This window comes from Rhipicephalus microplus, unplaced genomic scaffold (assembly GCF_043290135.1).
Source record: "Rhipicephalus microplus isolate Deutch F79 unplaced genomic scaffold, USDA_Rmic scaffold_14, whole genome shotgun sequence".
Lineage (NCBI taxonomy): Eukaryota > Metazoa > Arthropoda > Arachnida > Ixodida > Ixodidae > Rhipicephalus > Rhipicephalus microplus.
This window is the reverse complement of record NW_027464587.1, coordinates 33,979,133-33,992,386: the sequence shown is the minus strand read 5'-3', so window position 1 is coordinate 33,992,386 and position 13,254 is coordinate 33,979,133. Positions and strand designations below refer to the sequence as shown.

The window sequence follows — 13,254 nt, the reverse complement described above, 5'->3', positions numbered from 1 at the left end:
CTCTCCTTACATACATTTAATTAAAAAAAAAAAGAGAGAGAATGCGATAGCAGCGTGCGACAAATCTTAGTAACTCCGCTCGTACTGGACGGATTCTTAAAATTTTTGCGTTGTTGAATTTGTGAGGCAATAAGCTCTTTTAGTGAATTCATTCCATGGTTAGTTTGAAAAGTGTTTTGTTTCAGGGTCCCGTTATTGTGAATCACGAACAAGAAATGCCCAAGGACAGATCTTTGTGGAACATCTGAGAAAACTGGGAGAAAGAGAGGTTTTTATTTTGCTAAACAGCGCAACAAGGTATGACAAGAATAGTAGGAACTCGCAACAATAGGTCGGCAAAAATATTGGAACTCACGCCAGATGTTTTGCTAAACAGCTTATTCAGTGTCACACTCACCAGAATTTTTTTCAGCAGGAGTCGCTAAACTCACTCGGGCTCATATTCACCAACATATTGCTCAGCGTTTCGTCAAGACTGTCATGTAAATCCTCTTTAACCACAATATCTCGCATAATTAATGATGTACAATACGCCTTTTCATCTTGTACCTCCAAATTGGAGTTGTGGTTTCAATCTAGTTAAGACGTTTGTATGAAATACTGTATTTACATTATTGTAAGTTGACTGCAAGACGTTTGTATGAAATACTGTATTTACATGATTGTAAGTTGACTGCAATGTAGGTTGACCCTCTAAATATTTCAGGAATGAATTAATGAATAAACTTTAATAAATGTTTCTTTGTGCAAGGCAGGGGAAAGAAAAAAATTGACCCCTTTCCCATCCCACCCTCCGTCAATGATCATGGCGGTGCCTCGGGTGACAGAAAGTCCATGGACCCAGGCAGCATTTTCGGCTTGCTGAACGGTTCAAAGTTAGTTGGTGAGTGCCGCCTCTCAGTGTTTTGGGGGGGGGGGGGGGGAATTCCTGTTTGCTTGTAAAACGACCCCCCAATTTCAGGCTTCGAATTTATATGAAATGGGTTGACTTACAATCGTGTAAATAAGCTACGCAACCGGCATGAGGTAGTTTTATCAAGCATGTATTGTGAAAGAGTTAATTGTGGGAAATTATGTCATGGCACCCCTCTTTCTAACTCGCACCTCTGATCAACATACAGATGGATTGCAAAACAGTTTGATATATGAAGAATAAGGTGTGAATTGCAAGTTACTGCGCTTAATTTCGCATGAAGATAGTCTGTAAACTTATCTTGCTTCTTGCACACCGTCAAGTTCCAGTCATCCTCAATATCATTGAAGCTTTTCAAATAAGCGAATATAGCTCCTTTGGGCACAATAGTGTTGATTGGCACGGAACACAGATGTAAGCTTTGAAGCACGTCAAAAGGCTGGTTAGCGGGGGCAGCGAAGGCGTTGGCATATTTGTAATCGCATGGTTACACTTGTGCGTTACCAGTAGCGGCAGCCATGGTTTTAGCATCAATAAAGTCCGAAACAGCTGTGTCGTCATCGCTCTCAGCCTGCTCAGAAACACTGATAAGTCACAGAATTCACTCAGACACCTTACACCATTTTCAGCGGTCATGGCGCACCCAAAGTTGTCACCTGGCCCGTAAGGAAAGTTTACGACGGTGCTTTACTTGATGTAGCTCTAAGTGCCAGGCATAATTTTTATTCCTACGTGCGAGTAAACGTTCCGTTTGACTCCCGAATGAGAATTCATCAGAAACAAGGTGAGAAGTACACAAGTCCACAAGGCAAAAAAGACAGTGCCATGTTGTGGTGGCTAGCAGAAGTTCCCATCGTCGACATGCTGGTGATATCAATGTCACTTGTGTCTTTATTGCTGGCAGCCACTGCTTTGAGCTGCTTTGGTGTGAAAGTAAAACAAACTGGAGGCTCCAAGACATGTGTTTTAAAACTTTAAACAGTACAAGTATGTCACGAGGTTGCACATATCGAAGGCCATGCTTTTTAGGCTCGCATGCCGTTATGCTCTAACAAACAAGGAAGGGAATGTGAACTTTGCAATGAGATCGCCGAGTCACTTTGCATTCTCATTTTGGTGTTTTCAGCAAGTGGTCTTCTTGAAAAACTGTACGCTTTCGTGTTAAGACCTACAGATCGCGCATCAAACATACCGGTGCATTCGCAAGCACTGCGCAACAAACCAGATTAGCGTGATGGTTAACCATTGCCTTTTCGTCTCCTGCGAGCGAAGAGGTATCGGGACTTGCTAGAATGTGGCTGAAAATTGATCAATATTTGCTAGGAAAGATGCACTTTGTGAGCTTCCCCACGGCGCAGCATTCGATACAACAGATGTCCCGCTGTGTGGCAGTTTGATATACGGATGCACCAGTCCGATACTTTCGCATGGGAAATTCAAGGGGATGTCTCAACTGTTTGATATATCCGAGTTTGATATATCTGGGATATACTGTAGTCAAGCCCACATGAAACGAACTTTTGCTTAAAATGAACGGTACCCACATTATTCGTAATATACGAGTCATGTTGGTACAAAATCGGTACAAAATCAATGGCACAAAATCGCACTTACAACGAATGTCTCTGAGCACCGCCTAACAATTTCAGCGAAGCGAGTTGGCACTCCGGCAACTTCTTTGGACACCACTTTTGACTGCCGATAAGCCAGGGGCGATGTGGCCATAGATATTTATTGTTAAATGCTGATCCTGCCTTTGCAGTCTTTTCGTTGTCGCTCTCCCCAACCTCCTTGTTTTTCTTCATTTTTTAAGATTCTTTTAATACTCACTCTTGTTTTTCGTACCCCCACTAGCTACTCTTTGCACCTCCCGTCACCAGATGAGGCTCTTGTTCTCACACTGCCACCAATCCTTCGAAGACCGGTCAGCTGATAGGCTATCATCAGTTTTTGATCACTGGTCCTGTTACACTGTCGTTGGTGTCGCCGTCTAAAGTGAGCAGACCATCTGCCAACATCATCGGCCACTGACTGTACCAGACCGTCCGCGTGGTGTCTAGTCTGGATCGGTGCCATATCATTCTAGTGCACACGCTTGCGCTACCTCACCGACTGATAATTCGATCTTCGTTTAGGACCTGTCCTTGCTCACTTCATGCTCCACTTGGCATACCCTCCGTGTCAGGGGTGGAACAGCTGTACCATCTGTGCCATTGTGTGCCAAACCCGCTTACCTTCGTTTGCACCGTGCACATGACTTCTCATCGAGCGTATGTGCTTATTCTCATTCATTTGGCTATGGTGACTAATTTGGCCTCTGTGCTTTGCGCTTAACGAATCGGCGGTTGACACTTGCACATTCAGGTAAAAAGCAAAAATTAATCATGGGCAGCTATACATAACTAAAGGAGTCGCAGTTGCACTGCAAACGTGGAGCAATGACTGCGTTGGCAACAAATTGCAAAGTTATACAAAGCGAGACTGGCAGCTAACTTATTTGGAGACGATCTCACGTAATTGTACAAAACGTTGTTGTTAGAGAATACAACCATTTCAAGGAAAGCAACACTTTTTTGCACATTCTCTTCCAGATGAGAGGGCAGCACGTAGACGTGTATGCGAGTCGACCACTTGTGGCTGCTGAGCTAGCGTGCACACTAGTGATCGTGACCTCGCACGTAGAAGCAAAGTTCATAGTTGTTGCTCGAGCGACCCCCCCCCCCACCTCGTTTTTTCATTTGCTGACTGCTCTTCTAAGACGGGCAGCTTCGACTACAGGCCTCCCGGGCGGTGGGGGCATGGGAAACATAAGCTCAAGTTTGCGGAGCAACGACAACGCTGCACCTGGCTGTAGCGGCGAGCTCCGAGGAATTCGAGGATAGGCGCAGGAGAGGGCGCGGGCGACTCAGTGTGTTTCGCCGAAGTGGGAGCACGAGCAACACGCGCAGAACGTGTTCTGCAGTCAGTGCCGGGAACTTCGGTGCCGTGCTGTCGCCTTGGCGAGCTAAATCGAGACGCTCGCTGTGAGAAGTTGCCCTTCCGCGATGGAAGAAGCGGCCCCACGGAAGTGTCGGCGTGGTTCGTAGTATCGCTGTGTTGTGGGATGCCACTACAATGCAGACAACAGGGATGCTCTCCACGTGTAAAGCTGTATCGGTTCCCCGGCAAGTCACAGCCGGCAAACACAGCCGTGTTCGCAGAAAAGGGAGCATGACACGAGAGCCGGAAAAGAAAAAATGAGGCGAGCACTTCAACTTGACTTCCAGTGGTTAAAGCTGAGCTTGCTGCTTTGCAGCGAAGTCAGTGGTTCATGCTCCGGCGGCACGAAGGACTTGACTCTAAACCTTCTCGGACATTTTGATGCAATGGCCGTTTAACTTTAGTTTTTATTTATTTTTTAGCACGCTGCAAATGTTTGCACTTAACAGTACACGGCTGCTACTGCTAGATACCACATCAAAACAAAAATTATATGGTCTGCATAAACGTCAACGCAGCACATTGGTGGAGTACGCAATTTCGTGTTGACAGAATGAGACTGACCTCGAGGCGTACATCGTACACGGTATTGTCACGGACCTGGGAAATGCATTTCGCAGTGACTCGAACGTCCTTGTCTTCTGCTGCCCGCTCCACATGATAAACTTGACTAACGAGCTTTACTTCTTTTGTTAGATTGGCTTCTCGGAAGTACTTGTCCAGCTCAGACATCTTTATGAAGCAGCACTGCAGACGGTTTATTGTGGGGCGACTGAAACGCACCGCGCGCTCTCTGCACGAGCACGAAAGCGAGCGGCAGCGCAGTGGCGGGAAGGGAAAACACGCGATATACATCCCTGATTTCTACTTTTCTACCAGAGGTGGCGCTGCCTGTCTAAAGTCGCAGCATCACCATGCGTTGCTTTGGCTTCCTGATGAACGCTATCGCATGCACCCTCCGAGCGGCGAAGATAGGCCAGAATGTTTTACTTCTGCTTCAGGCGTGTTTATCGCCTCCGCTTGCGCGCTTTTACTCGCGGATAGAACATACGATGCGCGGGAGCATAATGTTGATTTGGAATTTAAACAGGACATAACGGAAATGGCGAAAACTTGTCTGGAGTGTCTATATAATTTTTATCTCAATAATGAGGCTGTTGCACAATTTATCTGAGTGTTTAAAAAATGCAGCATTGAACAAATGCAGCTTCACAGGTGCTTTGAAAGGGCTAAATCTGTTCTAAACTTTCTCGAAAAGGCCTTTCTGGCTGCTCCAAGCCTGCTACCAAAAGCACTTCTGCCTGCTCCCAGGACTGCTCACAAACCCATGTACCCTGTTCTACTCCTGAACTGTAAAAACGACTGTCGAACCTATTTATAACGAACTCGAAGTGCTGCGATAAATGGTCATTATATCAATAGTTCTATATTGTGACAGTACTGATTGTTGGCCTAGTTGCTACTTGCTTACTGACATGCTTTGGCTGCAAACAACACACACAGTGTTTCTATAAAGCAGTGTTTCTTTGCTAATAATAACAGTGTTTCTTTACTTTGTGTGTGTGTTATTTGCGGCCAAAGCATGTCAGTATCAATAGTTCGTTGTATGGGGTCCCGCCTATAGAATTGTCTACTCAGCGGGCACACCTTTTTTCCTCTATGTTTATGAAAAAATGCGACCGCTGACAAGTTCGGCCTTTTCGCGTGCTAAACGAGGTTCGTTTGCTCACGAGTGAATTCAATCACATTCGCCACGAACTTACGCCATTCCGCCGAAGCGCGGTACCGCCACGTCAAATCAAGGAACCCTGGTTAATTCAATGCAGCGCATCGCTTACTTGGCTCTCGCCGTCGCATGCCAGTTCGCTTGCAGTCCAATGAATGCACGCGTTTGTGTTTTCTTCACGCATGCTTCACTCAGGATCGTGCTTGGGTGCGGCGAGTAACCTGTTCGTATTGTCACACGGACAAAGGTACGCAGGCGTTTACTTTTGTAACCAAAGGCCAAAAAACACGAACACCAGAGCACGCGCCCACAGAACTACTTTATTATCTTCCTCATAGACTGGTCACTATAATAGTTGCCAGCCTACCTTGCGCCAATTCATACCTTGCGGCCTTTCAAAAGCGACCGTCCCGATCGATTGACTAGGATGCTTGATATGGCAATGACAAAAATAACCCCGTGCTGTTGTGGATAAATATGAAAAACGTTCAAAGTGTTCAGAAATCGCGGGCATAGTACGGTTTCATCTGTACTACATGTACTACTTCTGGACGTGGACATCTTCGGTTTAAACTGGTATCGGACCTTTGGGGAACTGCCTCGTAATTCAAGTCACTGAGGCAGCGCACAACTTCGTAAGGGCCAAAGTATCGTCGCAATAGCTTCTCTGAAAGTCCACAATGTCGAACTGGTGTCCCTACCATACATAGTCACCTGGTTGATACTGGAAGTTCCTTCGGCCTTGGTTGTAACGGCGAGCATCGGTATCTTGCTGCGTGCGAATGCGGTACTGTGCAAGCTAGCGGGCTTCCTCGGCTTTTTCAACGAAGTCGTCAACGCTGTCGTTTCCGCTGGTGTCCTGGTCTACGGGGAGTATAGTGTCTAACGGTGTTGTGACGGGATGGCCATAAGCAAGCTCGAATAATGTTAGGTCTGTGGTCACTTGCACAGCAGTATTACTAGCAAACGTGACGTACGGCAAAATTTCATTTCATGTTTTGTGCTCTACATCAACATACATAGATAGCATGTCGGCCAGTATTTTGTTTAACCGCTCTGTCAAGTTGTTCGTTTGGGGGTGATAAGCTGTTGTTTTCCGGTGGTTGTTGTGCGTCAGCTTGGCGACTTGTTGCAATAACTCTGCCGTAAATGCTGCTCCGCGATCGCTTATGAGAACAGCAGGTGCACCGTGATGCAAAACAATGTTGTGGACGAAGAATCTGGCGACTTCAACTGCAGTTTCCCTAGGCACAGCTTTGGTTTCTGCATAGCGAGTCAGATAGTCGGTTGCGATGATTATCTACCTATTTTCTGAGGGTGACGTAAAGAATGGACCAAGAAGATTTATTCCCACTTGCTAAAACGATGCTCGAGGTGGATTTAAAGGCTGGAGGAAGCCGGCAGGCATTGCGGGTGGAACTTTACACCTCTGACAGTCACGGCAGCTGCGGAAATAGCGCTGAACAGATGAATACAGCTGTGGCCAGTAATACTTTTTTCGGATGCGTGATAATGTCCTAGCAAAGCCTAAGCGACTGGCAGAAGGATCATCGCGGCATGCCTGTGAAACTTCTTCACACGTTGGAACAGCGAGAAGAAAAGCTTCCTGGCTGCTCTCAAGATTTCTCTTGTAGAGAACATTGTTCTGCTGGCGATACGATGTTGATCCACGTGAGAGCGGCTGTAGGACAATAACGTCTTCTTGAAGACGCTGGATGACAGGGAGTAGTTCAGTGTCCTCACGTTGAAGCTTAGCCATCAGCACCACATCGACGATGCCAAGATACGGTAAATCTTGTTCAGTGCCAGATGACGTCGGGGAAATGGGAACGCAAGACAGGCAGTCAGCATCTGTATGCTTATGTCCTGATCGGTAGACCACCGTTATGTTGTACTCTTAAAGGCGGAGGCTCTAGCGGGCGAGGCGGCCTGATGGGTACCATAGATTGGCAAGCCAGCAGGGCGAATGGTGCTTACTGACCGCTGGAAATGGCCGGCCGTATAGGTAGGGTCGAAACTTGCTAATGGTCCAAATGACTGCTAGGCACTCTTTTTCGGTAGTAGAGTAGTTAGCCTCTGCTTATGTGAGACTGTGGCTCGCGTAAGCGATCACACGCTCTGCGCCGTCCTGCCATTGAACTAGAATGGCTCCGATTCCTGCGTTGCTGGTGTCCGTGTGGATCTCGGTGTCGGCAGTATCGTCAAAATGTGCCAGCACTGGAGCTGTCTGCATTCAATTGCGTAGCTCTATGAAGGCTTGTTGTTGTTCTTTCGTTCATACGAAGGGCACATCTGGCCGTGTCAGTCTTGTAAGAAGTACCACAATTTTCGAAAATCTTTCGACAAAACAGCGGTAGTAGGCGAAGAGTCCGGGTAATCGCTGAAGAGCCCTCTTGTCTCCAGGACGAGGGAAGTCGGCAACGGCAGCCAACTTCTCCGAATCTGGTCGAACACCCCCCGGGCTCACCACGTGGCCGAGAAACTTGAGTTCCTGATAGCCGAAGTAGCACTTTTCGGGCCTAATAGTAAGGTTCGCTCCCCTTATTGCAGTGAGGACACTTTTTAGCTTTGAAAGATGCTCGTCAAACGTGCTTGAAAACACAATGACATCATCCAAGTATACAAGACACGTCTGCCACTTCAGTTCAGCTAGTACAGTGTCCATCATGCGTTGAAACGTGGCGGGAGCGGAACAGGGACTGAAAGGCAGGGACTGAATAAATGTCCTCTAGCTACCTCCATCTACAATACCATGCGCACTTGCTCCTGGAGTTGATCAACTCAGTGCTGAATGTCGGACCGCATTGTTCCTAGGTGGTTGGCCAGTGGATGATACATCTTTGCAGGATAAAACAGCATTCGAAGAAATGCACACTATGGTACCTTCTGAGGTTCCTTCGGTCGTAGAAGCCCTCTTGTAATTAGGGCTGCACATGCTGGAAGCGTGTCTTCCGCGGCAGGAACTGCAGGTAAGCTTGACATGACACTCTTTCGCTCGGTGGCCTTTTGATGTGCAGCGAGAACGCCGGTTGTGTTTTTGCAGCTGCGCATCCTATACTGATCAGTATGGCAGAAGAAACACTGCAACCTTGCGACAGATGCAACGTACATCACTGACGTCGTAGGGACTTCACCATTCACTTTGTCAGTGCGATTGTCCGTTGCAGGACTTGTACTTGGGGTTGCATGCTGTTCTCTGCTTTCAAGCTTTACCCGCATGAAGAGTAAAAGGCCGTTCATCTCCGCGTCGAACGTACTTGCCACATCTATTGGTACACTTGACGAGGAGGTTGGAGCAGCACAAACGTCGGAACGCTGTGTCAAGGCACGGCGTCGTTTTTCTCGCGTGAAAGAAAGGCCGATGTCCCTCGGAAAAGCTTGTAGCAAGATGTTGACAAGCATAGCTCAATACTTCAGTGTCGGCACGTTCAGCGCTCTGTGGCAGCGAATATTCAGTTGCGTGACATCGTACAATCTTCGTGACCTACGGATGTCATTGGTGGTTGTCACACCTGGTAGATTTCTCACTGTTGTCAGATGGTGCTGGATAATCGTTGTTTTATTGCTGAATCTTTCCTTCAACGTACCTATGGCGTTAGCCTAGCAAGATTCTGTCGTGGGAAAACCCGCTATTGCTACTGCTGCGTCCCCAGACAAAAAACGTTTAGGTAGTAAAATTTTGTGGATAGCGTCAGGTTGTTATTAAGGTGAATGAGCTGTTCAAATTACTCCCAGAAGCCTGTCCCCTGTGAAATGTCACCTGTGAATGTTGGAATCTCCAGCTGCGGCAACCGAGGTGCCATGAATCTTGAGGGAGCTTCGTTTCTGAAAGCTGTTGATTCTGTTTTCAACACTGCGAGCTTGAGCATGGCTGTTCTGCTCCATGGTTTCGGCACCGAAAATAATGTGGACGCTAAAACGTTAACAGGCACGGAATAACTCAGCCAGAAGCCATTGTTGCCATGATCAAGCGCGATCTACTTCCTCTTTGCCTTCAGCGGCCGGCAGCGTTCATTATGTTTTCAAGAGCGCTATTCTGTTCAGGAGAAACTGCCTTTTTTCCTTCTTGTCTCTTCTTCTCTTGTTTACGCATGATGCATGACAAGGTTGGACTAAGAGGAGCTTTGCCCCTATAATCGTTGCAATGGGTATAAAATGGTGTTGTACGTCTTGTCGCGAGAGTGTGCTGACGCCCTTTGCTCGTTACTCTCGTGTTGCGGTGACGTTGAAGCGAACCCAGGGCCTCCAAAAAAGACCCCCGGGCCACTAGATAATGTCGAGAACAACACGGCTTCTTCTGATGCGCGTCATGAAAAAGTCATGGCAATGCTTTCTAAGGTAAGTGCCCGCTGTGATTCATCTGCCATTGAGCAGTCCAATTTGGCAAAGGCGATCGACGAGGTGAAAGACAACCAGCAACTTATGGCAAGCAAATTATGCGAAATTGAAAGGCGGCTTTCAACGGTTGAACTGCAGACTAACTCGGTTGTTGACCTTGAGAAGGAATCACAGGTCAGGAATGAAGCTACCGGCAGCATCACTCAAACAAATGACGCGTTGGTGTCCCGTCTAAACGACCTCGAGGACAGAGCCCGAAGGTGCAACTTAGTGTTCTTTGGTATGCCCGATAACAATGAGACCTGGCGAGCTACTGAAGAGGCACTTACCAACTTGCTCTCTAGTAGCCTAGGCACCGAGTTTGACCCAAATGCAGTAGAAAAGGCCCATCGTTTAGGTGGTCCATACATACGCGAGAAAACTCGACCAGTGATAACATTCGCAAGCCTTAAAACAAAAGAACTTGTGCTGGCACGTCGATCTAAGTTGAGAAGTTATAAAGTCTCTGTATCGGAGGACTACTGTCAGGCTACAAGAACAGCGTGCAAGATGCTGCACAATTTTGCAAAATCATTGCCTGGCCGACCTGCTTTTCAGCTTCGTTACAAGCTTGTTAACCACACAAGCTATTCTTATGATGCTTCCCCGGGCATAGCTCGCGAGACTACTGCGCATTCTCGCAGTAATGGTAGCGGATCCCGCATCGAAAATGGGGTGCACTCGACTTCCGATCACAGCCATGACCTTCACGCATGTTCATTGCTTGATACCGCACTTTTGTCACGTGCGCGGACATCTAATGCCTCCTCATAACAATCAGCAAGGGAAAGTGGCAGTATCATATCACGTCCTATTTCGGTGCTCTACTTGAACATCCGTAGTATAATGGGAAAGCGTGGCGCTTTTGACGCTATTATCGACTCTTGTGAAGCCGATGTGATTGCCGTGACCGAGACTTGGTTGAATGCTCATGTTTGCGATAACGAAATTTTACTATTTCCGAATCGTTGAACATTTACCACCGCGATAGAGATGGAAGACATGGTGGTGGTACTTTGCTTGCCATTTCAAAGCGTTTTAAGTCCTTTCTTATAAACGTGACGTCTACATTGGAAGCGAAATGGTGCAGGGTGGTTGTGAATAATGAAATGCTTGTTCTTGGCGTCTGTTACGGCCCTCCAGATACAGACATCAGCTTTGTTCAGGAGTTTCACGATAACATTAATGAAATTACAACGCGGTACCCATCTTCTTCGATAACTATTCTCGGCGACTTCAACTACCCTACCATAATGTGGGCGTCTTCGTTACCAGAAGTCGTACCATTTTCTTCAAATGGCCAATGCTTTCTTGATACTTGCAACCTGTTTAATTTTACGCAAATGGTGAATAACCCAACTCGCGTCACCAGTTCTTCATTGCACATTCTTGACTTGATTTTTACAACAATGCCCGAGAACATTCATGCACTAAACTCGCTTCCTGGTCTCAGTGATCACTGTCTGCTACATTTTTACATACGCAACAGCATGCCAACTGCTACTAAGAAACGCAAGGTTATCTATAACTACAATGCTGCAAACTTTGAGGCAATGACTTGAACTCTCTCTATATTACGACGCTTATCTACATGACTTTGATAATAGAACCGTGCAGGAAAACTGGGATCTGTTTGTTAACAAAATCCACGAACCTACTCGCACCTTTGTTCCCTTAGAGTCTATACCTGTGAGCTCTTGCTCACCCTGGTACAGTACATACTTAAAGCGACTTTCTAACAAAAAGAAACGCCTGTTTCGTGCTGCGAAACTCCAGAGTATGAAGGAATGCTGGCTCACCTACGAGAGTGCTGCGCGAGTTTACTCGTCAGCAGTTTCGGATGCTAAGGCCAACTTTCTATCTAACACTCTGCCATCAATGCTTGTTAGCAACCCTAGAAAGTTTTTGAAAACTATTACAAACACCAACGACAGTGAAATTGTACTTGTTGAGTCGGATGGTCTCCCGTGTCTTCCGAAATGTTTGCAGCACATCTGAACGAAATTTTTGTCCAGAACTTTTCAGTGTCGTCCACTTCTGCTACCGTCTCTTTACCAGCACGCAACTATCCATCAACGTCTGTTATAGTGACTGATGCCCATGGAATTGTAAAAGTAATTGAATCACTCAGAGTGTCCTCTGCTTGTGGTGTTGACAATATAAACACAAGAATCCTTAAAGAAACTAAACAACCTCATCTACGTTCTTGTGCAAAATATTCCAACAGTCTTTGAATGAAGGTGTGGTGCCACGCGTTTGGAAAGAGGCAAAGGTGGTTCCGGTACGCAAGTCAGGAAACAAGTATTCTGTCCCTCATTACCGACTTATTTCACGTACTTCTATACCATGCAAACTTTTGGAGCGCCTAATCTTCTCTAACTTGGTCACCTTTCTAGAATCAAATTCGTTTTTTAGCACGTCACAGCATGGATTTAGGAAGTCATTCTCATGTGAAATGCAGTTGCTTTGTTTACCCATTCGTTACACATCATTCTAGATTGGAGTTCACTGGTCGACTGCATTTTTTCAGATTTTTCGAATGCTTTTTAACAAGATTAATAATCACCTACTACTATATAATCTTAGGAGCCTTAATATTGATGGCGGCATTTTGCTTAGATCGAGTTTTTCCTAATTAATTGCTCACTAATTAATCATTGTTGCTAACAACTACAGCTCACCCTCTTCTCCCATTTCTTCTGGTGTGCCCCAGGGTTCTTTGTTGGGCCCTTTACTATTTCGTATTTATATTAACGATTTATCTGACGTATCTTCTTCAATTCACCTTTTCGCAGACGACTGCGTTGTTTACCGAGAAATTTAATCTAACTCTGACGCTAGTTCTTTGCAAAGTGACATTAATAATATTGCCAGCTGGTGTAGAACTTGGCACAAGGACCTCAACACTAACAAATGTAAAGTTTTACGTATCTCACGAACTACCGGACCACCTGCTAGCTACATCTTAAATGACGCTGATCTAGAGTCTGTAACTTTGTATATATACTTGGGGATTCATGTAACATCTGAAATACTTGGGGATTCATGTAACATCTAACTTGAACTGGAAGCATCATATTAACTATGTTATTAGCAATAGGAACCGTATGTTAGGGTACCTACGACGCAACTTTAGCCGTGCCCCTCAAGCTGTGAAACTAACAATGTATAAAACACTAGTTTGTCCAAAGCTTGAATATTCGCGCTCCATTTGGGACCCTTTTCAACTGAACTTAACTCACTCGCTTGAAATGGTACA

General features: G+C 46.1%; 1 protein-coding gene across 6 annotated transcripts in view; it reads left to right on the top strand.

Moving 5' to 3' along the window:
* LOC119181417 (myb-related protein B) overlaps positions 1-13,254 on the top strand; it is a 239,557-nt gene that overhangs the window by 105,898 nt on the left and 120,405 nt on the right. For 5 of the 6 annotated variants that reach the window (XM_075882957.1, XM_075882954.1, XM_075882955.1 and 2 more), the window contains exon 7: positions 752-883. The exons of the other annotated variant lie outside the window; for it this stretch is intronic. In XM_075882957.1, coding sequence (XP_075739072.1) covers positions 752-883 — 132 coding nt within the window. The remainder of the gene's footprint in view (positions 1-751; positions 884-13,254) is intronic. 6 annotated transcript variants of the gene reach the window in all.